We start from the raw sequence: 27,129 nt of genomic DNA, 5'->3' as shown, positions 1-27,129 counted from the left end.
TTCCTCTGGCAACCAGGTTTTCTCCTCGTACGATTTGGCATTGACAACAATGGGAGCAGGAGCAGGAACTAAAAAATAATCCACAGCAGGTGACTGTTTAATCTCTCCCGCAGTATAAGCAACCTCTGGGCTGTGTGTGGAAGGAGACGGTATCCCTCCACCCAAATGATTGCACAAGTATAGTCCCTCTTCTTTTTCCTCAGAGGCATCACCTTCTTCCAAAACTGCAACTCTGGGGAGGGGAAGATGCTAGAGGGGGGAATAATAACCTCTGCCCCCATCCCCGCCTAGTAACTTTGCTGTTACTAAAAAGATCCACTGAGAGAGAACCCTGCTTTCTGTTCAACTCAGAGAGCGAATCCTAAAAGCTAGGATCCGAAAAGCTAAAAGCTCCTGAAAAATGGGGTCAAGGATGATTCAACCTCCAGGAACAGAGCAGGCAGAGCCTCCGCTCACTGCTTTTTCCTAATCCTGTTACACTTGGCAGGTACTGCGCTGTGCAGCATATGTTGCCTGGAGAACGAGAACATTAACCGCCCTTACAGGGAGGTACAAGGCTTTGTGTGGGAACCAGCACCGAAGGAGGCCCGGCATGCCTTGGTAACACTGCTTTCCCAGCTGAGTGGTTTGCACTGAGTGGGTTACACCTCTGGGAGAAGAAGGCTTAACATGGCAGCGCTGGATGCAGTTAGGGAGAAGAAAAAGTCACCGGACGTGATCTGAGACGGGGAATTTCATGGGAGAGCGTTAAAAGGGGACTCTATACAAATAAATAAATACGGCAGCCGTGGCTGGAACAAATGACTGCTTACAATGCCAACAGTAAGTGTGGTGCTTGGCACCCCAAAGCACAGACGCTATGTACACACAGCACCTCTAAAATGCAGCTGCCTCTGGGAAGGACAACGCACAGCAGCACTGTACAGGAGCCAGAGAGCGGTATTTGGCCACAGGTCGAGCGGCAAACCCCTTCTCTTAGAGAAAGTGCCTGGGATTGTACAGGGCAGAGAGGGACTTCCCTGAAAGTCTCACATGTATGGCATTCGGAGGGGTGAGAGGAACAGCTGACCCTGCATTCAAACCACTGATCACAGGGAGTCCACCCCTGTGCAGACCCCACTAAAGCATTCCTTCTGGTTAGGTTTGGACACTTACCCTGCTAGGTTCTTCAGAAGGGGATACGACGTTGAATTTCTACTTCCCTGTTTTCCACAGAGCGGCCCAGTCATTACAGGCCTGGTTCTGTCCCCCTTCTCCTTGGGTAGTCATTAACCCCAGGGCACATTAAAAGTAAAATGCTATTTTTGTCTTCTTTTCCCCCACGCTGCAGTCCAATTCAACTCCGGCCTTTATTTCTCCTCAACCCCTGCCTGTTTTTGGTGAGCCACCTATCCCACCAAGTCTGTATTGCCCCTTTTTCATTCCATCTTTCTGGTGTTTATTTCATTTAAAACGAACAAATACATATGAAACAAGAGGAGAACAAGGGCTGGTCCTGGGATGAGTGCTGGCGGCTGGGCTCCTTTGCTGTATTGCATGAGCGTGTGTGTGCCCCATGGTGGTTCATGCATTAAGGAAAGGTATTGATACGGTACTGGAGTGTCTCCTCGAGGGAGTGGAGATTTCACATTCATTTCACCGGTATGGCAAAGTCAGTTCACTTGTCCTTCAAGGTGCATTACATTCAAGAGCTATTGCAAACCACAGTGAGGAGGCGGGGCAGAGGGGCAGATCACCTCACCCCGTAGGGTCTCTCGGGTTTGGTTATTTGAGTTAAATGAACCTCCTCATGGCCCCCAATGTTTCTGTTCCTCTCCAGGCTTTGGGAAATGAAACAGGGTCTGGCGGCTCCAAGCCTTAGCTCTCTCGCGGGTCGCTGTACTGGAGCTCCGAGTTGAATACTTCCTTGTACAGGGGCGGAAAGTTCATGACTGTCTCCGGATGCAGGATCCGGAAAAACTCCAACTTGTCCAAGTGCAGGTTGCAGATGGTTTTCATCAAGGGCAGCTTGGAAATCAACTACAGGGGAGAGAAGCAGGGGAAGGAAGTGAGACTTGGGCTTGCGGTCAGCATTGCTGTGCACCAGTCACGCCCAAGCTTTGCGGTCACTGGATGGGGCTTTGCTAGCCGTGGCGTGGTGTCATGACAGTGATGCGGCGACAGCGGTGTGAAACCCTGAAGATGGCGTGCTGCGTCTGGGTGACTGCCCCTGGGAATGGACCAGGACTGAGAGGCACCAGGTCAAGCCCCGTTTTGAACTGGTGCAATGCATCTATCCTAGGGGCTTGCTGTTTTCAGGGGGAAATGATTTGGCTCCCCCTGGATAACCATGCCTGGGAGAATAAAGGGAGCAGCTGGGCTGGTTTTCAACACCCTGAAAATTCAAGGCTGAGGTTTCCCCCTCTTGCTCACTGTCACGCCTGCCCAATGGTACCATAATCCCTCGATCCTGAGAGTAACAAACGAGCCTTTGCGCTACAGAGGGCTGATACATAAACCTCACCCACACCTGGTACTCGAACCGTAACCCCTCCGTTCTTAACACACAGGCCTCTTGCACTTGAGTGAGAGGAGAACTTCCTTGGCTGGTTCCTGCAGCAGGTTCCACTATAATTAAGCAACAAAGCTCATCCCAGGCTGTGGGAGAAGAACTCTGTGGTGATGCTCTGCCCCCTCCCAGCCCACGCTGTATGTCATGCCAGAATAAAGCCTCGATGAAGCACCGTTAGCCCTTTCACTCAATGCTAGAGGCCTTGTGCTATGCAGGAAGTCAGGTTAGAAAATTCTAATGGCCTTAACATTTATGGAGTGAGACCTATTCCCGTAGGACCTAGTGAATCCAGCCAATGCAGGAGGATCCCTACGGTCTATCCATGAGGGGCTTTGTCCAGTTTAGTTGTAAATGTCCCCAGGAGTAAGGCTACCCTCCCCCACTGAGAGCCAATCCCACAATACAATGGTCCTGGGTATCAGGACCATTTTCCCTTGACGTTCAGCCCTTGTTTTTCCTTAGTGCAATTCCACCCCTGTTCCGCCTGGCTGCTCCCAGTCAGCTCCATTACCTTCGAGAGCTTATCCTCGCTGGAGTGTTTCTTCTGGATCTCGTGCTGCAGGGCTATGTAGATCTTGTCCTGGAGCTTCTGCACCTTCTTGGATTCTGTGAGCCAAGGGCGATCTGCGAATCGATAGCCAAAGCTCACGTCAGCCCTGGGAAATGGATCTGAATCCTGCATAGCATGGCAATGCTGCGGGGGAGGGGGTATTTCCTTAACTGATTTTCTGGCCCTTCGTATGCAGGGAGCTACAGGTCAACGCTTTGCTTTGTGATCATTTGCCACCCCCAGTGATGTGTCTTGGCTGGAGAGGGCTCCAAATTCCAGAGCCGGATCTGGTGGGAAGTGGAGAAAAGGGGTTGCAGGGGGGGGTGGGGGGGATGGGACGCTCAGTACAGCATTTAAGGTTACAAGGATTTTCCACTGGGACGTTGGTCTGACATGCTGCCTCTGTTGGTGGCGAATGCCTGATGCTTGAGAACAGTTTAGCCCCCACTAGTGCCCAATTGTGTACAGGGGCAGTTCTTTCCTGACCCCAGCCGCCATTAGTTTTACACCCTGACGCATGAGAGTTAATTACCCTTGTATACCAGGCTTTGAGGCTTGAAAGAGGAGAGCAAAGTTGGAGAAGGTCAGGATTTTGGAGTGGGATTTCTGTTTAGTACAAGCCTCTTCAACTAAAGGGCTCAGTCCCTCCAGCAAAGAGCTGAACGATATGCAACATGCAAGCAACTTCCCAAGCAACTGCTTTGCCCCTTGAGGGCAACCTCAAGCAGAAGCTCACGCTTCAGTCTTGCTCTCCCTGGGGAGTTTTGCCATGGACTCCATCAGCAGCCAGTTCAGCTCCATGCGCTTAATTTGTTCCACCTGACAATGATCTAGTGGGTCTTCAATTTCTTTAATAAGGTTTCGGGTTAACTCTCCCCAGAATCACAGCCAAAACCCTCTTTCCTGGAGCTCGTGGCTCTGCGAGCTCCTTGAATGGAGAACAGACATTGCCATTTGCCTGTCCCCCTCTGCACCTACCTGGAGCGAGCAGGACGGCTGCAGTGAACAGCGCAATCTCCTCGTCCGAGAGCTGTAGCCGGCACAGGTTCCTCCCCAGCTCAAAGACAGCATTGATAAGGTCGTCACAGCCTAAAGAGAAGACATGGGAATGAGAAGCACATTACGTCCCAGTGCCACAGACCCCTTCACTGCAAGAAATTTGCATCTGTCCACACAGGGCAACTCCTGCTCACAACGACAGCCAAGTCTCCGGGCTCCTCTCCTGAAGCAGGAGGGGGAAGGGAGTCACTTAGAAGGTTCCCGGAGACTAAGCAGGCAAATGGGGAGGAACCCAGCCAGTCTCCAGTAAAAGAATCCCTTCATCACAAGCCAAAGGCACTGGGGTGAATGCCACCTCCACATGGCTGGAGCTCATACCCCAGCCCATCCTCTTTGTTAGTAGAAATAAGACAAGAAGCGTTCTTCCCCATGCAAGCCGCAAACGCCCTTCTGACAGCAGCCCAAGCAGCCAGCAAGCTTCCATCCAAGTTCTGGCCCAGCCTAGCTCAGGAAAGCCAGGAAGAGCTCAGCCCCACATAGGACACGTCTTCGGCAGGACTAGCTCTTCTGAGAATTCAGCCTTTCAAAACCCACCCACCCCTCCACCAGGCGTGCAAGAAGCGCACAGCACCCTGCAGGGCCACTGAGACCAGCATGGGAAAAGCGCCCCCTAGTGGGCCCCAGTGCCACTTTCTGGAGCACCCTGGAGGTCTCCCCCTCTCCCCCTGGGGATTATAGCCCAAAGATGTACGGCTGCAGGCTTTCTGCACCATTGCCCAGGACAGCTCATAATCTGCCTCCCCGCTCCTATTTGCTATGACCCTGTGAATTCCCCCAAGTTAAGCAGGTGCAGGCTAGATCAGTAGCTGGCGGGGAGACCTGCAAGGACACTGAATGGCTGGTGCTCCAGCAAGTGATATTGCCCCATTTGCTCCAGTACAGAACTAGCAGCCCAGGGGGAAGCTGTGCTCTACTTTGAATGAGTCTAACTCCGTGGGCCTGCCTAGCACTAGTCGTTTAACGATCCCCTGGCCCTTTTTGCAAGAATTGGGGTATCAATGCTGACTTGGTCGAAGTCCAACGGTAGTAATTTTGCTCGGCCTCCCTAACCTCTCCTGTGGGTTCAGGCAGAGCCAGCGCTGTTCACTGCCTGCTCTAAGATGTTGTGTAGCATTGCTGGGGGTTGTTCTACCTCAGAGGGAGTGGCACTGCAGTGGTGGGTTAAATAATCCCTAGATATCTGAACCTCGTAAGGGTGTCTAAGGGATCAGAGAACTAGGGCCCGATCTGTCATTGCCCTACATCAGATCAGAACGGTAGCATTTTAAACCCCCTCTCCACGGGTATAACTGACCATCCAGGCTGGGGTTTGCATAGACACATAAGGGAGCTCGATGTCCAACTCCCAGTAACTGAACTCCCCGATGCATCGTCAAAAATCCCAGCCAGAGTGTGCAGGGGAATGGGGAATCAGGCCTGGCTGTCTGCAAAGTACTTGGAGATCCACAGATGGAAGATGCTAGAGGACGACTTTGAGCAGGGGGTTGGACTAGATGACCTCCTGAGGTCTCTTCCAACCCTCATCTTCTAGGATTCTATGACTGCAAAAGAGCTTGTTTCATTTGCTCTTGGGACTTTGCAGGTAGGTGCGGAGCCACAAACTGAACATTACGGGGCACGTGAGAGAGAAGCGGCAGGTGAACGTGAAGTAACCAATGTTGTGGTTTATCTCCAACCTCCCCGCCAGTAAAGAATGGGAGAGAAGGGGAAGATCCCAGGAAGCAGACATGACCTAGGGGCAGTACAGAAGCAGTTACCATGGGTGAGAGGACTCAGGGCTCTTTGGGTTGTGCCTTCTCCTTCTGCCCCATCCGTCGGACCAGGTGCTGCCCAGGAGCCATGCTGCTGCTGACGTCAGTGGGAGATCCTGGGGGTGAGTCAAGGCCAAAGTGTGGCCCATGGGCAATATTTCCCCTTAACTGTGTTTAGTGCACCGAGCTGTCAGCCCTGGAGGACAAAGGGCTCCTTCCCCAGCACGCTGCAGCATGGGCAGCAGCAGATGGATTTTTCCGGACACTGCTCCACTGATGTACCTGAAGGGACTGCCTCTCAGGGCTGCGGGGTTTGGCCTCTGCCACCTGTTTGTGAGATTGCCAACAAGGGAAGCCAGCATGGCTCCCGACCCTGCAATTGCATATGCCCAGGCGGAAGCCCTGCACCGCTGCCAATGCCCATTGAAATCACTACACTTTGTTAGCACACGTCCACTAGGACCCAGACTGAGACCCATCAGCTTGTGGCACAAAGAACAACCAGCCATTAGCTGGAGGCACCCAATCTAGGCTGGGGTCAGAATACAGCCTAGAGCCCATTAGCCATTGTCCCATATGCTAGCCAGTCTCCGAGAATATATACCATGGGATTCTGCAAGAAGAAGCACTAGACAGTTATGGGGAGACAGGAGGACAAGACTCAGTGACTTGCATTGTGTTCCTAAATCCCCTAGGTGCTTCTGATGCTCTCCCCCTTACGCCTTGCCATGAAGTTAATGCAGTGACTGGGACCCTTCCTGTAGGATTCACTGCTGGGTGTTCACCATAAGAAGCTTTAAAGAAGAGTCATAAATCCACCCCCATCACCCCGCGAGGACAAAAGCAAACAAACCAGCTCTTACCAAGCGACTTGAATATCTGCATGCCACCGTATTTCCCCTCGAAGAGCACCGTGTTATTTAAAGGGTTGAATGCCCGAATCATTCGGATCAGAAGCACTTCCAGGCAACCTAATGCAGGCAGAAAGATAACAGACCATGAGGAGGAGGAGGGAAAGGAGGAGGGTAAGGGAGCATTTCCGTCATCCAAGGACAAAAAAAAAAAGAAAAAAAATCCAGACCAACAACCCCACCATCCGCAATTCAAGTGTAAATTCCAAATGATTTTTTAAAAAGAGTTTAAAAAATCCCAATTTTGTTTTTTTAAAGAGCAATTTGTGACCATGATATTTCAACATTTCAGAGATCAAATGGTCAATGTAATGGTGGATTACAAAGAAAGGAGAAGGTAAAAAAAAATTTAAAAAATGGAAGGAAGAAATGAAGAGGTTGGTTAGATTCCATGCACTAAGACATATAAACTAGGCAGCATTTGGTTTTAAGTGAAGCAACCTGCATGGAACTTGGAGGGAGAAGCATGGGTTGCAGGAGGGAAGACATTGGTGGAGGAACCAATGCAGGTTGCTATATAAACAGATGTAGCCAGGAGGTGCCCAGTTATCTGTATTATCTCTCTCAGCCATGCGCAGCGGCAGGGTGGACGTGGGGTGTGCAGTGTGCAGTACTAGATAGTGTGGCCATGCTCTAGGAAGTTGGGTTCCTGTGGGATGACTAACCCAAGATTGCACAGCTTGCAGGTAGCCTGCACTGAAGACACGGCCTGATTCTCCATCACGCCTCCATCACCTTGTGTGGTGGTTTATATTTGGGCAAAATGGACGGATGCTTTTCCCTGGTGTAAATGGCAGTGCAATTGAGAATCAGACCCGGGGGAGCTTAACACCAAATTTTGGCTCCCCAATCCCACAGTCTGATCTGCTAGCATGGACCTGACTGTAGGATCGGGGCCTTCATGTGTGAAAATCTACCAGGAAGGGAGTGTCGGAGACAGTACACGTGGTGCGAGCTCTCAGTGGTAAGTGACCATCAGCATGCAATCAGAAAGCACACAGAAAGCCAGTGAGTACCATCCACTCTCTTAAGTGCACCAAGGGGTTGTTAGAAACCTAGGGGATTTGTTTCTCTGTTTGCTGGTTCTTAAAAAGAACAACTTTTAACCTGGCACTTTCCCGGTAAGATTCACTGCCCTTAAAACAAAACAACAACAAAACAATGGACAGCTGGATGTAAGCTAGCATCCAGCCATAAGGAAGCGCCCCCACCAATTCAAATCGGCTGCTAAGAGTCCATCAACAGTTTTTGTGTGCCACATGGGACCTGTAACATTGGCTGAATGAACAACTGCAGCTTCCTCATTTGGACCTGATCCCATTCGAGTCAATGGCAAAACTCTCCTTGACTTCAGTGGGTGCAGGACTTTCCTTCAAGGGAGTGACCTTGCTGATGCAAAGCAGACCAGGGCCAGCTTTGTGATCTGAGAACCTGAAGGCTTGGAGACAATCACTGTGGCACTTTTGCTACTTGGACCTCTGCCTCTTTGGGGCAGGACAACATCTTGCACAGGGGGAGCCGATCTGTGAGTGGGGCTCGAAGGCCCTCCTGCCACCCACATCAGAAATAATAATAATAAAAGTGGTTTCTCGACTTGGCTCTGGCTGCTGGGATATTTCTAGAGGGGAGAAGGTCAGAGCAGTCGCTTTAGAGTTCAGAGTGGACCAGTAGTTGTAGTAATGGGAAATTTGACCCACCAGCGTGGGGTTAGTGTCTGAGCCGGTCAGGAAAGGAGTCTTAATTCCCAGGGAAACGTAGACAAGAACAAAGAACGTGTCATTTTCGCTGATATTTTTCTTCAAAAGTTTTCTGGGTGTTCAATTAAAAATTTCAGTAACATTCGACAATTCCTAGGGAAATTTCCACTTTGACAAAAAAGCCATTTTTTGTTCGCAACACCCCCTTCCACCATTGCAAAGGAAAAATTCCAACCAGCTTTCGTTAGTGCCTGAGAACTGGAAGGTGAAACTGACTAGAAACCCAGGGCCTGATTCTTTAGTACTTCTGGACAGTTATTTACACCAGTGCCAAGTGCTGCCGGATCACAGTGGGATCATTTTATACCCGCTGTGCGCTGGCAAGAGAGAATCTGTGCTATGCAGGCCTAAAAGTGTATAAAGCAGCCAGCATTGTCACTACAACATTTATACAGTGCTGCAGATGTGTAGGGCACTGCTCGGACGTTCACTAAGTTACCCTCACAACACCCCTGGGAGGTAGGTATGGGAAACTGAGGCACGGAGAGGGGACGCGATTTGCCCCATGAGTCATTGGCTGAATCAGTATTAGAACTCAGGTCCTTTCAGACTCTATGAGGGCAAAGATACCAAAGAGACGGATGCTGTGAGAACGAGCTAGATTCACAGGGGTTTTCAGAAGGGCTGAGGATCTTCAGCACCCACTGACACAGCTCGAGTTGGAGCACTGCTGAAGATCAGGGCCCTAGGAGGCAGAGATGGAAGAGACTTATCAGGTCTCATCCAGGATTATCGGGGCAGGATCGTTCCCTTCTGTCTATTCCTCGGTGGTCGTGGGGTGCGAGGGAGATCCCCAGGGGTTAAGAGGTTTGAGCTGGAAGCTGCAGTGAGACAAACCTGGTGCCCCCCAAGATCCCAACACCCCTGTACTTGTGGGGAGTGGGAGGGCATTGAAAACCAGACCTGGATCCAAAATCTGCCACTTTCTCTGAGCTTCCTAATGAGCCAAAGCGAAACTCTGGATCTGAACCCCTCCAAACCTGGTGGGGCTGAACTCCAGACCTGGACATTAATAGTTAAGCCCATCTACATGCAGGACCTTTAATAAAGGTGGGCCTGGGAAGGGGGAAGCTTGGTGAGCAGGGGGGAATGTGCTTTCCCCTGACTCTGCTAATCCCGGAGCATTCCCAGCCTGGCACCCTGGGGCGCGTTACCTCTGGAGGTTAAGGACCATCAAGGCTGTGGCTCTATAAGATCCTTCACGTTTCCTGTTCTCTCTCCCTTACCCAGCACCACCAGCTTCTGGTTGTGATCAGGAAGAGGCCAGGCAGGAAGATGTGTCTCCAAGCTGCCCAGGCCACCAGGCTGACGGCAGAGAGGCTGCTCACGGCATGGCCCACTCTATGTGTGCGAGACACATCTCGGGGATACCTCCTTCTCTCCAGGAAGGGGAGGGTGCTGGGAGGTGCCCCTACTCCGTAGCTCCTCCCAAGCAGGAGAGCCAGTGAGGAGGCTCTTGAGCTGGGTGCCCCACGCTGTGAGATACCCCCTGGGCCTCCCACTATTACCAGTGGGATCTGAGGGACTCTCCCATTGGCTCTGGGCTCCAGCTCGTGCCAGTTCTTTGGATCCTCCTCCCCATCCACTCCACCTGCCCACAGTGGGAAGTGGGACCTGCATGCGTCATGGGGTGGGAGATTCGGAGGGGCAGCGGGGCTCAGTGTGTGCTAAGAAGATGAGCCATACCCACCTCAGCCCGGAGATAAGAGTGAGGAAGAAGGAGGGATGCAGACGGCAGGGGAAGGAGGAGGGTGGGGGTGAGTAAGAGGGAGAAGTGTTGGTGAGGGACAGAGAGAACGGAGGAAGGGAAAGGCAGAGCAGAGAAGGGAAGGAACGAGGAAGTGGCCCTGTGGACACCCCCATGTTGAAATCCCAGGCTGAGCCTCCAGAAGGTTGGACTAGAAGACCTCCTGAGGTCTCTTCCAACCCTAATCTTCTATGAGGCGCAGCACGGTGGGGAGAAGGCAGCTTTCAGCCATTCTTCAATGTGGGCTGCTCTGGGAATGGCCAGGATGTAAATCAGAGCAGCCCCAAGGGGCTCGAACGTACAGCAGCCTCTGGAGAGCAGCTTATGGGCTTCTCCATAGACCAGAGCAGCCCAGAGTCTCCATAGTGCCCTGTGCTAAATGGCCCTGAAGCCTCCCACACTGGCTCCACCCCCTCCCAACCTAGCCCCGCCCCCACGCAGCACTGAGGTTCCGATGGGGGCATGTAAGAGGACCTGTGCTTCCTGGGAACAAGGCCAGGGGCCAGACTGTCTATCAGTGCCTAGAAGTCTGGGGGGGATTTTGCCACCCCAGCAGGGCGCAGGGAGGAGGAACCTGTCTGCGCGGTGGGGTCCATCTCCCCGCTCTCTCACCTGCTTTGAGGAGGATGATCTGGTCGTTCTGGCAGAGCTCCATGAAGCCGTCGATGCGCTTGGCGAACTCCACCACGTACTGAATGGCGTTGGAGATCTGCAGGGAGCACTGCTGCCACATGGTCTCGCAGCTCTGCGAGCACAACGGGGGAGCATCAGGCACAGCCCGCTCCCTTCCATGCATCACCCCCGCCCAGGCCACAGGGGACCAAGCACGGGGGCTCCTTTTTGTACAGTGCCATCCTGCGGGGTGCGCTGCATGGGGTTCGGCACCCCGCCCCCCAGAATGCACACCTCCACCTGCAAATCTTCATGCATCTCCCTTCCCATGGTGTTCAACTCCCGCTGAAATCCAAGGCGTCCCTGGGCCATTTGCTCCATCCCAAGACAGAATCGAAGCGGGGGTGGGGAAAATAAGCAGTGGTTGTCTCCCAGGTGCCACTCACTAACTAAGCTCCGCCCACTGGTCACCAAAATGAGACTCCACTCGCAGTGGATCTTCATAATATGATGGATCTGCCTCTTTTTTGCTTTGATCAGCCATTTAAATTGGCCATCATTAAACTTCAGAGCGAACGACCCTTTGAAATAGACAGGGGCTTCATGGAGCCCTTAAAGGCAGTCTTTCACGCAGCCTGCAGACTCAAGCAGACATGGCTTCAGCCGTGACACTCGGTTCTGGGACATTACGTCTATTTCACAATATTAAGTGTAAAGGCATCTGGTTCCCTCCCCTCCGCAAAATGTTAGCTTGGATTTTGGAGCTCAAGGAGATAGCTTCCGGAAAGAGTCCTGCCTTGCTGTGACCCAATCTGGTTCATCCCTGTCTCCACTCTCCTGCCCCGCTTGGTGATGGTCTGGAACGCCAGGGTACGTAGTCTGGGGATTCTGCCCCACCAACCCTAGGGCATGTGTACCCTCAGCCACAAATCTGTGCTCCTCCACCCGCAGATTCACGCCAGGGGGTTCTGCCCCTAACCGCAGGGCGTGCTCAGCCCCATGAGGCAGTGACAGCATCCTCATCACAGCCGATATCCCTTCCCCAACCCCATCCCCATCCCCCTCCCGGGGCACCACGTATGATGCAGCTGGCACCATGACGAGCTCCCGTACGTGTGCCCTGACCCGGGAGAGATTAGTGCCGGGGATTGGGTATCTAGAGCAGCCTGTTGTGTGGGGCAGTGAGGCACGGACCCCGGGGACTGGTAGGAAGCAAGGGGAAGTTACCTTGTTCTGCAAGCTCCTGATCTCCTCCTGGGTGTACAGCATCCACGCTAGCGTCTTGAGCTCCTCCGTCGTGTACTGGCAGGTCTCCAGGTGGGACTTGACTACGTTCTGGGCGATGCGGTCTGCCGAAGCAAGCACAAAGCGCAGCTGAGACTCAGGGCCTGGGAGACGGGGCATTGCCTGCTACCGGGGCAGACAGGCTTCCTCGAAGACAGAGCAGCCCCAGGGCTCCTGGTGCGTTGCCAGCATGGCCTCTCAGCTACGGACGTGTTGTGATGAACTGTCACATGTCTATATGTGCCACTGCCTTCTCTTGGGTGGAGTCAGAACTGATCAAGCTGTGTGCCTTAGGCCCTATAGTGACAGCGGGGATTCTCCTTAGCTCAGGTGCAAGGAGCCTTGTGCTTTCAGAGCAGGAGGATCTGGGGTCTACCCTTCTACAAAGTTCTTAGCCGCCTGGGGTTTGTTACAGGATTTGTGTGTTGTGAGTGACTGGAATTCAGGCAGTTGGCTGACCGGGGGGTACGGGCTGGACTGCAGCTTAGCAGGGTGTGGGGCATGTTCTGGGTCTCAAGAACACTACGAGCTGAGTTTGGGGGGACTATTTTCCTCCTGCCGCTGCTCAGTTCTGGTGGGAGTGGGAGAGGACAGTTCCTGCCACAGCTGCCCTATCCCCCCCAAGGGCTTTCCTGCCTCTTGGGAGGACAGGGAAAGGGGTTGAGGGGCTGCAGACCAGTCTTAGAGCTTCTTCTCCATCCTTGTAGCTGGGGCTGCACTAGTCCTGCATGGACACACACTCCCAGAGTGGGGCACTTTAGGTGGCTGGGTGCCAGACTCACGGGGAGGGGACTGCAGGAGGCTCCAGGAGAGAGCAGGACCAGAGACTGGGAGTCCCCACTTTATCTTCCGCTATCAGCATGTAGCCCCCTGTTTAGGGCAGGCCCACATGACATGATAGCCTACTACTGTTCCCCACTAGAAGAAATGCTCCTTTAGCTGAAGCAGTAGAGACCTGCGCTTTCAGTGCTGAAGGTCTGGGGGTCAGCCCTACCTATGGGTGGTTGCTCTGAGCCCTGCAAAATTCAGCTCATGCCTTCTCTTATGACTGGGGTTGCGGGGGGGGTGGGGGGGTGGTACTGACCGATCTCGAGCATCGAAATGTCCGAGGCAAGCTGGCTGCCCTCCAGGGTGCTGTGGGCAAAGAGGCCGGGCTCCAGCATCAGCTCGTAGATGGACTCCTGCTTGATGAGCTTGGCATCGCTCACGTCCACGCTGGACTGGTCGGGCGAGGGCTGGGCCGAGGTCAGGAGGTCGAGATTGTAGTAAGCGCTGCCTCCCTCGGGGGTGAGGGGGAAGTCGAAGAGGAGCCCGTCCGACAGCGGGGAGATGTCGTCCAGGTCCGAGACCCCGCTGCTCACGCTGGTGGGGTAGACCCGGGCCAGGGCCTCGGAGTCGTCCTTGGAGACGCCGTTCTGCTCCTGGCTCTGCTGGTGCTTTTGCACCTCGGCATACAAGCTGTCCCGCTGCTTCTTGGACATGCGGCCGAACTTCACCGCTGGGGAGAAGGAAGCAGGGCCAGTGGGCTTGGGCGAATGGATGGGGCCCAGTGGCCAATGAAGGGTTAACAACAACGCCACTTCCCGCAGGCAGGGGCCAAAGGAGTAGGGGGGGGGGCAGGGCAATGCCCCTGAGGCTCCAGGGCTGGGGTGGTTATTTTGGTTCATTCTGATGATGGGATTCTTCCCTCCTTTGGTAAGCAGCAGCGAGCAGAGCCCCCAGCTGGGATCAGGGCCCCCACCTTGGTAGGCGCTGAGCACACAGACTGGGGGACAGTCCCTGCTCCAAGGAGCTTACAGCTGAAACTGACGAGACTTACCGCAGGTCCCTGGCACTGCCAGGGATCCAGGAGTCCTGGCTCACAGCCCTATTACTATTTCCCACTGAGTGGCCCAGCCCGCAACTCCCCGGTCCCCCAGGGGCCCCGCTGCCCCCCAGGCCTTGGGAGCAGACTCACCATCACGCGACATGCCCAGTGCAAGACATTTCTGTAGGCGGCAATGTTGGCACCGGTTCCGGTTGGTCCGGTCTATCAGGCAGTTCCTCTGGCGCGAGCAGGAGTAGCTGGCGTTATTCTGCTGGCTTCTCCGGAAGAAGCCCTGCGTGGGAAGGAGGACGGTTCAAAACTGGGGGAGGGGGCGGGGAATCCCCCACATGGTCTCCACCTGCCTGGGGAGTGATTGGAGGAGGGGGTCTTCCAAGGGTAGGGATGGAAAAAGCCCAGCGGGGGCACCTGGCCCAGCCCAAGCTCGTTCCTGGGGTGACGGTCTCTTGCGCTTTGTCCAGCCATGGCCCACGCAGAGGGAACCAGGGGCTGTCACAGAGTGCGGAGGGAGCAATGCCGGACCCAGGGAAGGGGCGAATGGGTGGGGGAGGGCACTAGGCCAGCAATGGTGCTGGTAGGATGGTGACCAGAGCCAGGGAGGTGCCATGAGATTTGTCCCCAAGCAGCTCAACCAGGGTATCCAGCTCCTGCCCGTCAATGCGCCTAGGCTGGGACCTTCAATGGGAGCTGGCGTCTAGCCGGCATAGGCGCTTTTGGAAACCTCTGCCCCGGCACTGGGCGTGCAGACGGCTCACGCCAAAGAGGTGTGTAAACCAAGGCCACCATCCCCTGAATCACTGGGCTGAGAATGCCCAACTCATTACACTTGCTGAATGCCAGGGCCGGACATAACCCATCGCTTACCTTACAGCCTTCGCAGGTGATGACACCATAGTGAATCCCTGAAGACTTGTCTCCGCAGATCTTACATGGGATCACTTCGATTTGGGCTGCAGCAGGGAGGGGAACAAAACAGACAAGCCCAGGTCAGTTCACTGTGGCCTCTCTCTCTAGGGACCAGAGCAGTTAAGACACTTGGCCCCTGTGTGGAGACAGGGTCCTCACAGAGCTTTACAAACAGACATTGACGAAACCTTCTGGGAGGTGGGTAGCATCATCCCCATCTTGAGGGAAACTGAGGCACACAGCAGGGCTGTGACTTGCCCAAGGTCACCCAGCAGGCCAGTAATGGAGCTGGGAACAGAACCCAGGTCTGCCAACGCTGTGCTCTAGTCAGTAGATCCCACTGTCTACACCAGGGGTGGCCAACCTGGGGCTCCGGAGCCACACGCGGCTCTTCAGAGGTTAATATGCGGCTCCTCGTCTAGGCACCGACTCTGGGGCTGGAGCTACAGGCGCCAACTTTCCAATGTGCTCAACCCCTGGCTCTGCCCCAGGCCCTGCCCCCACTCCCCCCCTTCCTACCCCGTCCCCTGAGCCTGCCGTGCCCTCGCTCCTCCCCCCAGAGCCTCCTGCACGCCACAAAACAGCTGATCAGGAGATGCAGGGAGGAGGGGCAGGCGCAGATCAGCGGGGCTGCCGGTGGGCGGGAGGCGCTGGGAGGTGGAGCTGATGGGGGGCTGCTGACGTGTTACTGTGGCTCTTTGGCAATGTCCATTGGTAAATTCTGGCTCCTTCTCAGGCTCAGGTTGGCCACCCCTGGTTTAAACCCTCCGAAATGATCCTCTTAAGAGTCCAGCCCTCCTGCTCCGCGCTCCTGGGAAACGAGCAACACCATCTACTCAGCTGAGCAAGGAGCCGCTCTCTTCCCAGCCTCACGCCAAGCACCGCAAGACCCCGCCTAGGCCCCGTTCCAAGTGGCCACAGAATCCCCTCCAGGTTTTCCTCTTCCTTATTCCTGATGGTGAGTGAGGAGGCTGAGGGACTCATTGACACTTGGCTTGATTCTGTACCTGTACTGGCCGCACTTATAGTCACGGGTGGATCTGAGCACTCAGAAGGAACGGATCTCTGCCTGCCTGGATCCCACACACCTGCCCTGGCTGGGTCTCTTTGCAGGGACTGAACCCTGGAACCTCTGGATCCAAAAGCCCATATTAAACATCCAGACCTGCTCCACCCCATAGTGGGAGACAAAGCCACGCACTGTGCTAGCTTGAGGTACACACCCAGGTGCTGTCTGTCTGCAGCACTTAAATGGCCACTTTTCTCCATCTTTTTTATGGCAGGCTGGCAGCCTTTCAAGTATTTGGAGACCTCTTAATCTCCTCTTTTCCAAACTAAACATACCCAGTTCCTTCAGCCTTTGCTCATATGGTTTGCATTCCATCCCTTTGATCATCTTGGTTGTTCACCTCTGGATCCTCTCCCGTTTCTCTAAGTCCTTTCTATACCCTGCTGACCAAAACTGGACACTCTTCTCCAGCTGCGACCTAACCCGTGCCAATTAGAGTGGTACTATCACCTCCCGTGGCTTGCATGCTCTGCCTCTGGTAATGCAACCTAAAATTGCATTTGCTTTTTTTGCAACAGCATCGCATGTCTGGCTCCGGTTGAGGTGGTGATCCACCCCAACTCCCAGGGCCTTGTGCAGCTCTTGCCCTCAACAGCATGGGAGTCTTGAGTGGTACAGATGGACAAGCATTACAGACTGTTGGGGCAGCGTTCTCGGTAGCGGGGACTGCAGGGGATCCAGAACCTGGGTGACCTGCCTATGCAGGATATAATACAAGAGCAGAGGACGAATCAGTACAGTGAAGAGGGCTGCAATTCCCCACATGCTCAGGGGATGGCAGTGAAGTGCTGTTCCCAGCCATTAGGAGCTCTAGGGTGGATTACAGCTGGGTGGGCATGTGAGGGGAGAGGTCTCTTACAGCAAGGCAAAGACAAGGATTTCACAGCTCAGCTGCACAGAGACTCTCTGTCCCCTGACGCCCAACACCCACCCCTCCAGAGCCACATCTGCCTGTGCTGAAACTGGTTCCCCAACCCTCCCCATAGCTACCAGTTCCTGGCACAGGGCTGCCTTGCATGTCCCGGACACGGGCTAGCATGCTAGGTGTGCCAGCAAGCCCTGGTGGTGCTTCAAACCCTAGGCCTCCTTATCCTGGCTGGGCCCCCATTGTGTGCACACGCAGCTAGCAGGGAAGGGTCTGGCAGGGGAAAAAGGGGGCAGGTCCCAGAGGCCATGAGTGTAGTTAGTTGGAGGCACCCAGGGACTGGATATCATCAGTCAAAGGCAACAGAGAATGCAGCAGGGTGGCCCCGTGGAGCAGGAATTCCCACGTCCCCTGTAAGCGTCCCCAGTGTGGCAAGAGGGAGGGCTGGGCTGGGCTGGATCTAAAAGAGCTTGGCTTGTTTAGCCTAAGTAAAAGCAGGCCGAGGGGAGAGCTGATTGCTCTCTATAAATACATCAGAGGGATAAATACCACACAGGGAGAGGATTATTTAAGTTAAGCGCCAATGTGGACACAAGAATAAATGGAGATAAACTGGCCATCAACAAGTTTAGGCTCGAAATCACGTGAAGGTTTCTAACCATCAGAGGAGTGAAGTCCTGGAACAGCCTTCCCAGGGGGGCAGTGGGGGAAAAAAACCCCTAACTGGCTTCAAGCGTGAGATTGATAAGTTTCTGGAGGGGATGGTCTGAAGGGACTGCCTACAATGGCGTGTGGCCCATCGGCGACGGCCAGTAGCAAAAATCCCCAACGGCTGGAGATGGGACACTAGATGGGGAGGGCTCTGAGTTACTGCAGATAATTCTCTCCCAGGTGTCTGCCTGGCAGGTCTTGCCCACATGCTCAGGGTTTAACCGATCGCCATATGTGGGGTTGGGAAGGAATTTCCCCCCAGGTCAGACTGGCAGAGACCCTGGGGGTTTTTCGCCTTCCTTTGCACTATGGGGCCCCGGTCACTTGCAGGTTTAAACTAGTGTAAGTGGTAGATTCTCTGTAACTTGAAGTCATTTAACCATGATTTGAAGATGTCAGTAACTCAGCCAGAGGCTGGGGGTCTCTTCCAGGAGGTTCTATAGTCTGCAATGTGCAGGAGATCAGACTAGGTGATCATGATCGTCCCTCTGACCTACAGGGGAGCCTGGACTGAGGCTGCTGGACACAGACAGACCCTGTGGTCCTCTCTGCCTGTCCAGCAGGCAGCCTAGAGTCACTACACAGGGCAGCCCTAAGGCCCAGCCTGGATTTGGCAGCCACGGATTGGGATTGCTGACTGCACTGTCGTTCCGGGGGCACTGCCAGCGAGCCTGGTCCCCACCGTATGTCAAACTACCCCTTCAAGCCCTTTCTACCTGCAGCCCTTAGTGTCCTGGGGTGCCACCTGGTGTTTGTGGGGGTGGCGCCTTTCATGCCATCTCTGCTGGTTTGCTCGTCACGTGGGTAGAGCACTCGGACTCCAGTGACCTGGGTTCTAGCCCCAGCTCTGCTGCTGGGTGACCTTGGGCAAGCCATCTCCCCTCCTCCTGCCTCAGTTTCCTCATGTGCAAAATGGGGAGAATGATACTGCCCTCCTTGGTAAAGCGCTTTTAGATCTAGAGATGAGAAGTGCTATGCGGTATTTATTTGCACTACAGTAGCACCAGGGACCCTAGTCACAGACCAGGATTCCACCGTGCTAGGCGCTGTACAAACACAAGGAAAAGATGGTCCCTGCCCCAAAGAGCTTCTGGTTGAAATATAAGACAAGAGACAACACATTCAGACAGACAGACAGACGGGGAGCACAAGGAAACAATGAGCCAACAACAATGAGTCATCTCTGCAGCAGCTGGAGTCATTCGCATTTCCCTGGTGAGGTTACTGGCCTGCCCATCGGATGAGCATCGGGATGGGGACTGGTTGCAAAGGTGATGCCGAACAGGCCTGATTCTGCTTTGTACCTTCTGCGCTGATTACCATGGCACTCTTCAGGATTGGGGCCCGCCGCAGTGGGGCTGCATGTCGACCCGCCAAGGCTTTGGTTGTGTGGTTTTAAAACCAAAAGCCCAGGCAGGAGGCGACACGAGGCAGGTATCAAGGCAGCCAGTCAGCAGACTGGCCCAGCTGGGCAGGCCCAGGGCACCACAATCATGACAATAATGGCTGGAGGGGTAGAGGCAGGGATCTGGCATGCAGGAAAGACACCTGGAACTCCCAGTGCCGGGGTCAGTGGGGCCCAGCTGTGTCTAGGGCAGGCCTGGGCTTGTTGCCAGGATACTGTATGGGAGGGGGCTGGGAGTCTTCAGCCAGAACGACTGGGCCAGATTCTGACCTCACACTGGTGTTAAATCCAAAGTATGGTCAACAGAGTCCCACCAGTGTGAGACTCAGGGTGTCTGTGGGCTCGGCCTGTCTACAGCATGTCTGTGTCCCGGGCCCCGCAGCATCATGTGGGGTCATGGAGCGGGGAGGGAATGGAGTGTCCTGTCTGCACATCTCCTCTGCACTCATTCCCCGGCCCCCAAAACTGCCAGGGTGGAGGGCACCCCTGATGAGGGACATCGGGGGTTTGGAAACATTCCTTTCACACAGCTCTGTCTTTGCAAACATCCATGCACTGGGAGAGGGGGCAGAAACAGGCCTCCAGATGGGCTTATCAGAACCTGATTAACAGCTGCATAATAACCAGGCTTTTCATTAGAGCTAAGGCATTGCTGTAGGGAACAGCTGTGTGTAGAGAGGACGGCTGCCTTCAAAGTGTCCTGTGCCTTGGAATAAACCTCTCAGCAAATGCTCAGCTTTGCTCCCTCCTTCCCTTCAGCGCAAAGTAACATCCTCTGTTCCTGGTGTACTAGCGGGATTTCTGAATGCTTTACATGCCACTAGAAAAGCGATCTCTTCACCCAGCACTGCAATGCAGCCAGCTCTGTGACAGAACATGGCAGCTGTTTAACAATGCACAGCACTGGTTTAGCACAGGAAGTAAAGAAAAGCACTGAATCCACCAAAGGGAATGTCTAGAGGGAGACTGAATGGAATGAGCCAAGCTGGCATCTGGCCACAACAGCGGGGTTGTCTCGAGCAGAAAGAGCCATGGGATCCTGAGAGATTATAGTGGTTAGAACCTGGGTTTTACACCTCACTTGTGCAAATGCCTGGCAGAGAAAGGAGCCATGGCAGAGGGAGTGCAAAGAGAAATCCAGTCCAGAGCTTGCTTACAACTGTCCCAGGTGGCACAAGTGAGCTCCAGCCCAGTTTAGAACAGAATAAATAACTGGGGGTGGATTCCCCTGCCCATGTGCAATGGCCTTGAGAGGGAAAATACCCTGGAGTGGCTCTCTCTTCTCCCCTGGGCCCTGATCCAGTGGAAAGTCTCTCACTGACATCAGTGGCCTTTGGAACCAGCCCCTCAAATGGCTCTCTGCCACTAAAGCCCCATGCAGCAGCATGGACGTGCTGAGTCTGGGGCTAGAGAGTGCCTCCCAGCAGCCAGAGCATGGCCCTCTTCCCTGCGGCTGCTGCAGTGGCTGGGTGCCCAACCACGGAAACAACTTGCCAGTTGGATTCTCCATCCCTGCAAATCTGGCAGCATTGCTAGGAGAGCCGCTGTAGTTCACACAGGACAGAACACAGGGAAGCCACATTGGTCCCTTCTGGCTTGGAAACGATGACCCTAAGGGGTCTGCTTGCAGCCCCTTCCCTGTAGCAGGCAGCCACCTGGGACCGATATGGAAAACCGCCTTGGCATTAGGCCCCCCAGAAGCACTGCCCTGCATCCGCTCTCCCAGCCCGGGGGAGGGCTTGGCAGCCATTCCCTGCTCTGCTTGAGCTGAGCTGCTAACAGTCTTCAGCCCCTCCTTCTTCCAGGCTGCCCCAGATCCGGGGGGTGATCTCCAGCCCCCTAACCCAGGCAGCCCTTGGCCTTCTTGGCAGGCATTACACGGGTCCTGGTGCCTGGGAAATAGTACATGCCATTCGGATCAGGCCTTGCTCATTAAATTGCTAGTGACTCAACATCCTGTTGTGGCACTAGGGGGCGCTAGGTCGCCATCTTTTACATGAGACTTAAAACCAAGGTCCTGGTCATTCACTGTCATTACAGATCCCAGGGTGCTTTGGGCTCCACCATGGTCATGCTTAAATCCCCAGCTCCAGTAATTCCATTCTGCCTCCCTACATTCCCCTCAGCATTTCCAGTGGATTCTTCTTTGCCAGCTGTTGCATGGTGCTGCCTCGAGCTGTGTTCCACCCCAGAGGAGGCTGCATTTCAGCGGCAGGGTCAGCGCTGTGTATCGTTATCCCGGGTGTTTTGGGGTCTGTTGAGATGAACGACGTGAGGGAAATCATCACCTTTATTGTTATTGTTATTCTCTGGCTCCAGAGGCTGATTTTGTACAGCTATTTGTTCTCACTCATCTAACCCATGTTTTCATAGCACCTTTCACCTTAGAGGACCCCAAAACAATTCAGAAACTAGAAGTGCTGAGCACCCCCCAGTCCACTTGAAGTCAATGGGCGCTGTGGGGGCTCAGCACCTCCCAAAAATCAGATATTATATCCAGGGATTCCTTCATCCACTGCTGACATGCAGCCACCTCTGGGGTGGAATGAAGCAGCCATCCTGCTCAGCGGGTGGAAGTGAGTCCAAGTAGGAAGAAGGGGTGGGACAGAAGGGGGGGAATACAGCAGGCAAGGAAGCAGAATGGGGGCGGGGCAGGTGATGACATACCAAGGAGATGGGCGTGTTATAAACACAAGGCATTGGGTGGGTGGAAGGGTGTGTAGAGGGCGAGAGAGAAGAGTTGTACACTACGTAACAATCCTGCAATTGTGGGTTGTCGCAGCTCTATTTTCTATATGAATACAGCCCAACAACTGCAAACCAATCAATAAGAATTCACCCAGCACGGGATCTCAGGGCAACTTGCCAACCATCATCGACCAAGTCACACAACCGCAACATTTGACGGAGGGGAAACTGAGGCACATGCTCACGTGCAGCCAGGGCCTCAAGTGTCAGCAGTGGAAATGGGTCCCTGGAGTCTGACCTCCCTCTCACCGTGTGTGCGGAGCTCCTGTTATTTAAAGCCCCGGCAGCAGGGGGCCCTGGCACAAAAGCCCAGCGGTAGGCCTCTTGGTGCAGTTAGTCACACAGTGATATCAGTGAGTGGAGAATCTCCCTCACAGTAACAGTATGGGGAGAATGATCTTTTTCCCTCAGAAAGATCGAGTGACTTACCCCAGGCGCCCGGCCTTGAACCCAGATCTCCTGAGTCACTGGCCCAGGCCCCACTCACAAGAGCATCCTTCCTCCCTACAGCACAGCATTAACCTTGTCCCTTTCTCACGAGTGGCCGACAAGAAGCTTTGGAGACTTCCCCTCATAAAAAGAACACAGCTAGTATGGTGCAGCGGAGGGGTGCCTGGCTTATTATACTAACCTCTGGCTCTTCCACTGCACTTTCCACCAGGAGATCTGAAAGCACGTTACCCAGGAGCCCAGTATCATTATCCCCATTTCACAGATGGGGAAACTGAGGCACAGAGAGGCACAATGACTTGCCCAAGGTCCCCCAGCAAGCTAGTAGCAGAGGCAGGACTAGACCCCAGGGCTCCCCAGTGCAAGGCTCCACTCACCAGGATACCTGCGCCTCTGAGGCCAGCCCCAAGCAAAGATAACACAGCACCGCAAAAGGCAGAGCAGTCCACCGCAAGGCTCATGTCCCACCGCAGGGGGCCCCCATTCCCAGAATGCAATGCTCCTATCATCTGTGTCTCCCGTCACCCCGATTCTCACCTCACCTCTCATTTCCGATGACCAGAAAGATTCTCTTCTCACGTGCACGTGCGTGAGTGTTTGTGTGTGTCCATGCATTTGTGCACGTGTGCGAGCACACGGACTTGTGCATGTGCACTGGTGTGTGTCCATGCATTTGTCTGTGTTTGTGCACACGCGTCGGTGTGTGTCCACGCGTTTGCGATGTGTTGGTGCACGCCCCTGCTTTTAGGCGTGGGTTGTTTTGGGCGAGGACGGGGTGGACTGGCTATGGGCAGGAAGTGGCACAGGGGTGCCAGCTGGGCACGACAACAGTGGGATGGGAATGCTGCGGGAGGGATGCACATTTGAACCTCGCTCCCTACCTCAGCCCCTATAAAGGGGGTGCATCCCTCCCACCCCCAGCCTCCCCTCCCCTCCCCTTCCCTTCCACCAGCAATTCAGAAGGAATTGAGTTTGTCTGAGGACCAAGGTGGGAGACCTGGAAGAGCACCCTGGGCCCAGCTGTGCGATGAGCCAGGGCACCTCTGAATGGAAGGGGTTGGCAGTCAGGCTGGGAACTCGGAGAGGGACAGACCCTGTGTACTTGTGTGAGCACACGTGGGAGTGCGCAGCTGGAGCTGGGGGGCTCTCTGTCAGCCTGGGGGTGCTGGCAGGAAGAACATGCTGGACAACAGCTGAGACTCGGTGCGTATAAGCCATGAAGGAGTTATTGGGGGAGCATTTCATTCCCTTTTATATCTCTTCTCTTCCCCCATGCCTGGCCCTGCCCCACTGGCAGGTCAGTCAGTAGATCACAGAGCTTGCTTCCAAAGCATCGCCCATTCATACGTGACCCAGGCCCTGATCCTGAGCCCACGCCTCCCACTGGGCCCAGCTTGGCAGGTTCGGTACCTCCAGGGCCCAAAGTAAGCGGAGCCAAAGAACAACAAAACCCACCTCTGCCAAGCTGAACACTGTCAGATCTTTTGCCTTCTAGATTTGCTGTGATGGCATGGCAGGAAACCCAACAACTGGAACAGATGCCAGCAGGCCCAGCCTGTGACATCACAGCCCCACTGCCATGGAGACAGGTATGACTGCACAGGTAAACGTGGATACAGTTACGACAGTACGTCGATACAGTAGCACGTAAGTTCAGCCATCTGCAACAGATCAGACTCTGAAGGCACTTTAATTTCATGGTGTAACACACGGTCAGCAAAGAAGGAGCTATATTGTCCAAAAAGACCTATAAATAATCCACTTCCCGGAAGAAATGGGGACGGAAACACTAGGTCAGAGTTAAGGTTATTGAGGGAATTATACATTTCCAGACTTGCAATCTTTTTTTAAACTTGAATCTTAGCTGAGAATTTTTTGCCTTTCGAGCAGCTATGAAGGAAAAACAAATCAAATGTATTTGTATCACGGTAGCTTCTTCGAGTCCTAATCAGGATCGCAGCCCCATTGCGCTAGGACACACGGGGACAGTCTAATGAGATACTCTTCTTCGGTAACCGACCTAGAGATACATGCTCAACTCAAACTTTGTGGCGCTTGAGAGTGGAAATGGCCTTTAATTGCAATCCTGTTTGCAACTTATCGCGGAATCATTTTAATGCAATCCAGAGCAGAACTCGTCCCAGTTATCCCCACGTATCCTGTTAACCCACACTTGAGAGTAAACAAAAGGAGGGAATGAAACCAACAGCTGGAGCTGGTGACTTCTTGGAAAGGAAAGGGCTCATTTTTAGTATAAATATCAAATCCGACTTTCCTGCAGTGTCAGTTCTGCTGTAGGGGCTACAGCCGTGGGAGAGGTTAGCGTGACCAACGGGCCCGATCCACGACAGTGGGAGCTGGATCGGTGCATTCTCCTGTGGATGTTTAGAGCTCCACTGTGCTCTGAGCCCCTCTCCAGTTGTCAGGTCTTGTCTCCTAATGAGGCACAGAGGAAAATTGTTCTTTGGTCTTTACCTCCCCTCTCCTTACTCCCTCCCCAAGCTCTTTGCTTTCAAATCAACAGAGACATTTGGCAAATTTCACTCCGCAAGGAAAGAGAAGGCAGCGAGGAAGGCTGGCATCGCACGGAGACAGAGTGTGTGGCCTCATACACAGCTCTGCAGTGCTGGACAACAACGAGACTCGTGACTCTGCTGTACGGAGGCAAGGAGCCCTCCAACGCAAGACGGCCCAGTGGGTAGGGTGCTAGCCAAGGACTCAGGAAAGCTGGGTTGAGTTCCTGGCTCTGCCACCCTGGGCAAATCCTTTAGCTTTTTTGTGCGTCTGTTCTCCACGTGTGAACTGGGCGTAGTGGCCCTGCCTGACCTCATCGGGACACTGGGAGGAGAAATACATCATGTTCAGACCGTGATGGCAGCCAGTGGCTAAACCAAGGGGTTTTATGTAACGCAGAGCAGATAGGCGACACCTGGCACCCATCACACTGGCTGTCCTCCCCAGCCCTGGCAGTGAATGAGAGGGCAGGTGCCCATGAAGTGGGTCCCATTAGCCCCTGAGAGGTAGAGAAATTTTACCCCCTTTCATAGACGGTGATCTGAGACTCACAGGGGCTGTGGATCAAGGCCAGCACCCTACCCACCTAACTGGTCAAGGAGGGAATCTGATGGCTACAATAGAGACTGGTGCATCCTCTGGGTCAGTTGCCTGCTCTGCCACAGACATCTCGGGTGACCTTGGGAAAGTTACTTAGAACCAGATCCTCAAAGCATTAGGGACCTAAATATCCCTGCGGAGCTGATCCTTAGCCTCTCTGCGCCTCAGTTCCCCCTCTGTGCCATGGGGAAAATAGCCCACCCCTGCCTGCCAGGGAGCGGTGAGGATCAACACGCTGATGATCAGGAAGCACTCGGAGATGGGGGCCAGAGAGGTGCCTAGGACTGACAGCTGGAGCCTCTTCCAAACACCCAACTGGTGGCGTGTCGACACAATGAATTATCCTGGTTCTTAACCAAGTGTTTATAGGACAGCAGGCCCTACCCCATCAGTGGGGAAAGAAGGGATCAGAATTAAAAATAAAAGAAACAAAGCCAGCAATTAAAATGTCCCAGCCCTGGGATTTGCTCCTTCCCACTGTCAACACCTCTTGCCTAACTCCCCGCCCCACTGGCATCGTGGGCCTGAAACCGCAGGGGTTATATAACCAGCCTGAGCTCAACGTAACGCTGACGACACCAGCCAGGACCTGCCCCACTTCCGCACGCCCGCTGGGCCAAGAGCCTTGTTTGTTGACTCTGTGCGGGCCGCGGTTGGTCCCTGGACCTGTCAGTCAGGCTTGTGCCAAGCTCATGAAGTCATGCTGTCCTACTAACACACTTTCAGCTTCTAATACCACTTAACAATGTGCTTGTATAAGCAGGGCCGCTCTGGATTAACCCTTCTGAAGCCAGGGGCGCTTTCACTGCTTCCTGCTCGCCTTGCCTTGGCGGACTGGGTCTCTTTCCAGCCTGCCCCTTGCACCAGGGCTGAGCCGTGGAGAATCAGAGTTATTTGGGGACTGGGAATCTCTGGCACCCGACTGCTCCCTGGCAAGGAACTGGAAATCAGTGTCTTTCAGGCCTGGTCCACCTCCAGTGGCTTCTGCAGGGCGACTCCTGATTTACAGTGGCGTAGCATAGGGGAGAAGCAGGCCCTGCCTGTTGTTGCCCGCTCACACCTTGTTCCTATCATTTCCTATCCCCCAAGTGAGAGTGCCAGAATCTGATCTCACCTGCACCAGTGTAAATTGGGAGTCACTCCACTGACACATAGGGAGTTACTCCAGGTTCACACCAGTGTGTGACCCAGACCAGACTCTGTCCCAGAGTCTATATGCCTAACAGGGAAGCAGCCCCAGAGGAGCGTACACATGGCTGAATGCAAAGCGGGGTCCCTGCTACGGTGCAGACGGGCTGGGATCTCCTGGGTGCCTTCCTCTAGGGAAGGGATGTAGAAAAGGTGGATATAGGGTTGCCAACAGTCCCTTATTACAAGGGACGTCCCTTATTTTTTCATCTCTACAACAAGATCGGGAGTTGCCAAGTGTTACAAAAAGCAGCAAGAAAAACCCCAGCAAATCTCACCGAACTGGGTGATTGGACAACAAAATGGCAGATGAAATTCAAAGTAACGCACATTGGAAATGATAATCCCAACTATACATATAAAACGATGGGGTCTAAATTAGCTGTTACCACTCAAGAAAGAGATCTTGGAGTCATTGTGGAGAGTTCTCTGAACACATCCACTCAGCGTGCAGCAGCAGTCAAAAAAGCGAACAGAGTGTTAAGAAAGGGATAGATGATGAGACAGAAAATATGCTCTTGCCTCTATAGAACTCCAAGGTTTGCCCACATCTTAAATACTGCGTGCAGATGTGATCGTCCCAACTCAAAAAAGATATTTTGGAATTGGAAAAGGTTCAGAAAAAG

General features: G+C 53.9%; 1 protein-coding gene across 1 annotated transcript; it reads right to left on the bottom strand.

Moving 5' to 3' along the window:
• Nucleotides 1-1,437: 1,437 nt before the first annotated feature.
• Nucleotides 1,438-15,022, bottom strand: LOC140903328 (nuclear receptor ROR-beta; the record flags this gene model as incomplete). Its single annotated transcript, XM_073324462.2, has 9 exons — nt 1,438-2,019; nt 3,063-3,175; nt 4,080-4,190; nt 6,775-6,882; nt 10,939-11,071; nt 12,166-12,287; nt 13,307-13,720; nt 14,180-14,321; nt 14,912-15,022. Coding segments are annotated over 9 exons (1,416 nt in total), but the record flags the coding sequence as incomplete, so codon positions are not given.
• Nucleotides 15,023-27,129: the final 12,107 nt, after the last annotated feature.

This window comes from Lepidochelys kempii, chromosome 25 (assembly GCF_965140285.1).
Source record: "Lepidochelys kempii isolate rLepKem1 chromosome 25, rLepKem1.hap1, whole genome shotgun sequence".
Classification (NCBI taxonomy): Eukaryota; Metazoa; Chordata; order Testudines; family Cheloniidae; genus Lepidochelys; species Lepidochelys kempii.
The sequence above is the reverse complement of the archived record's forward strand: the minus strand, read 5'-3'. Positions and strand labels throughout refer to the sequence as shown.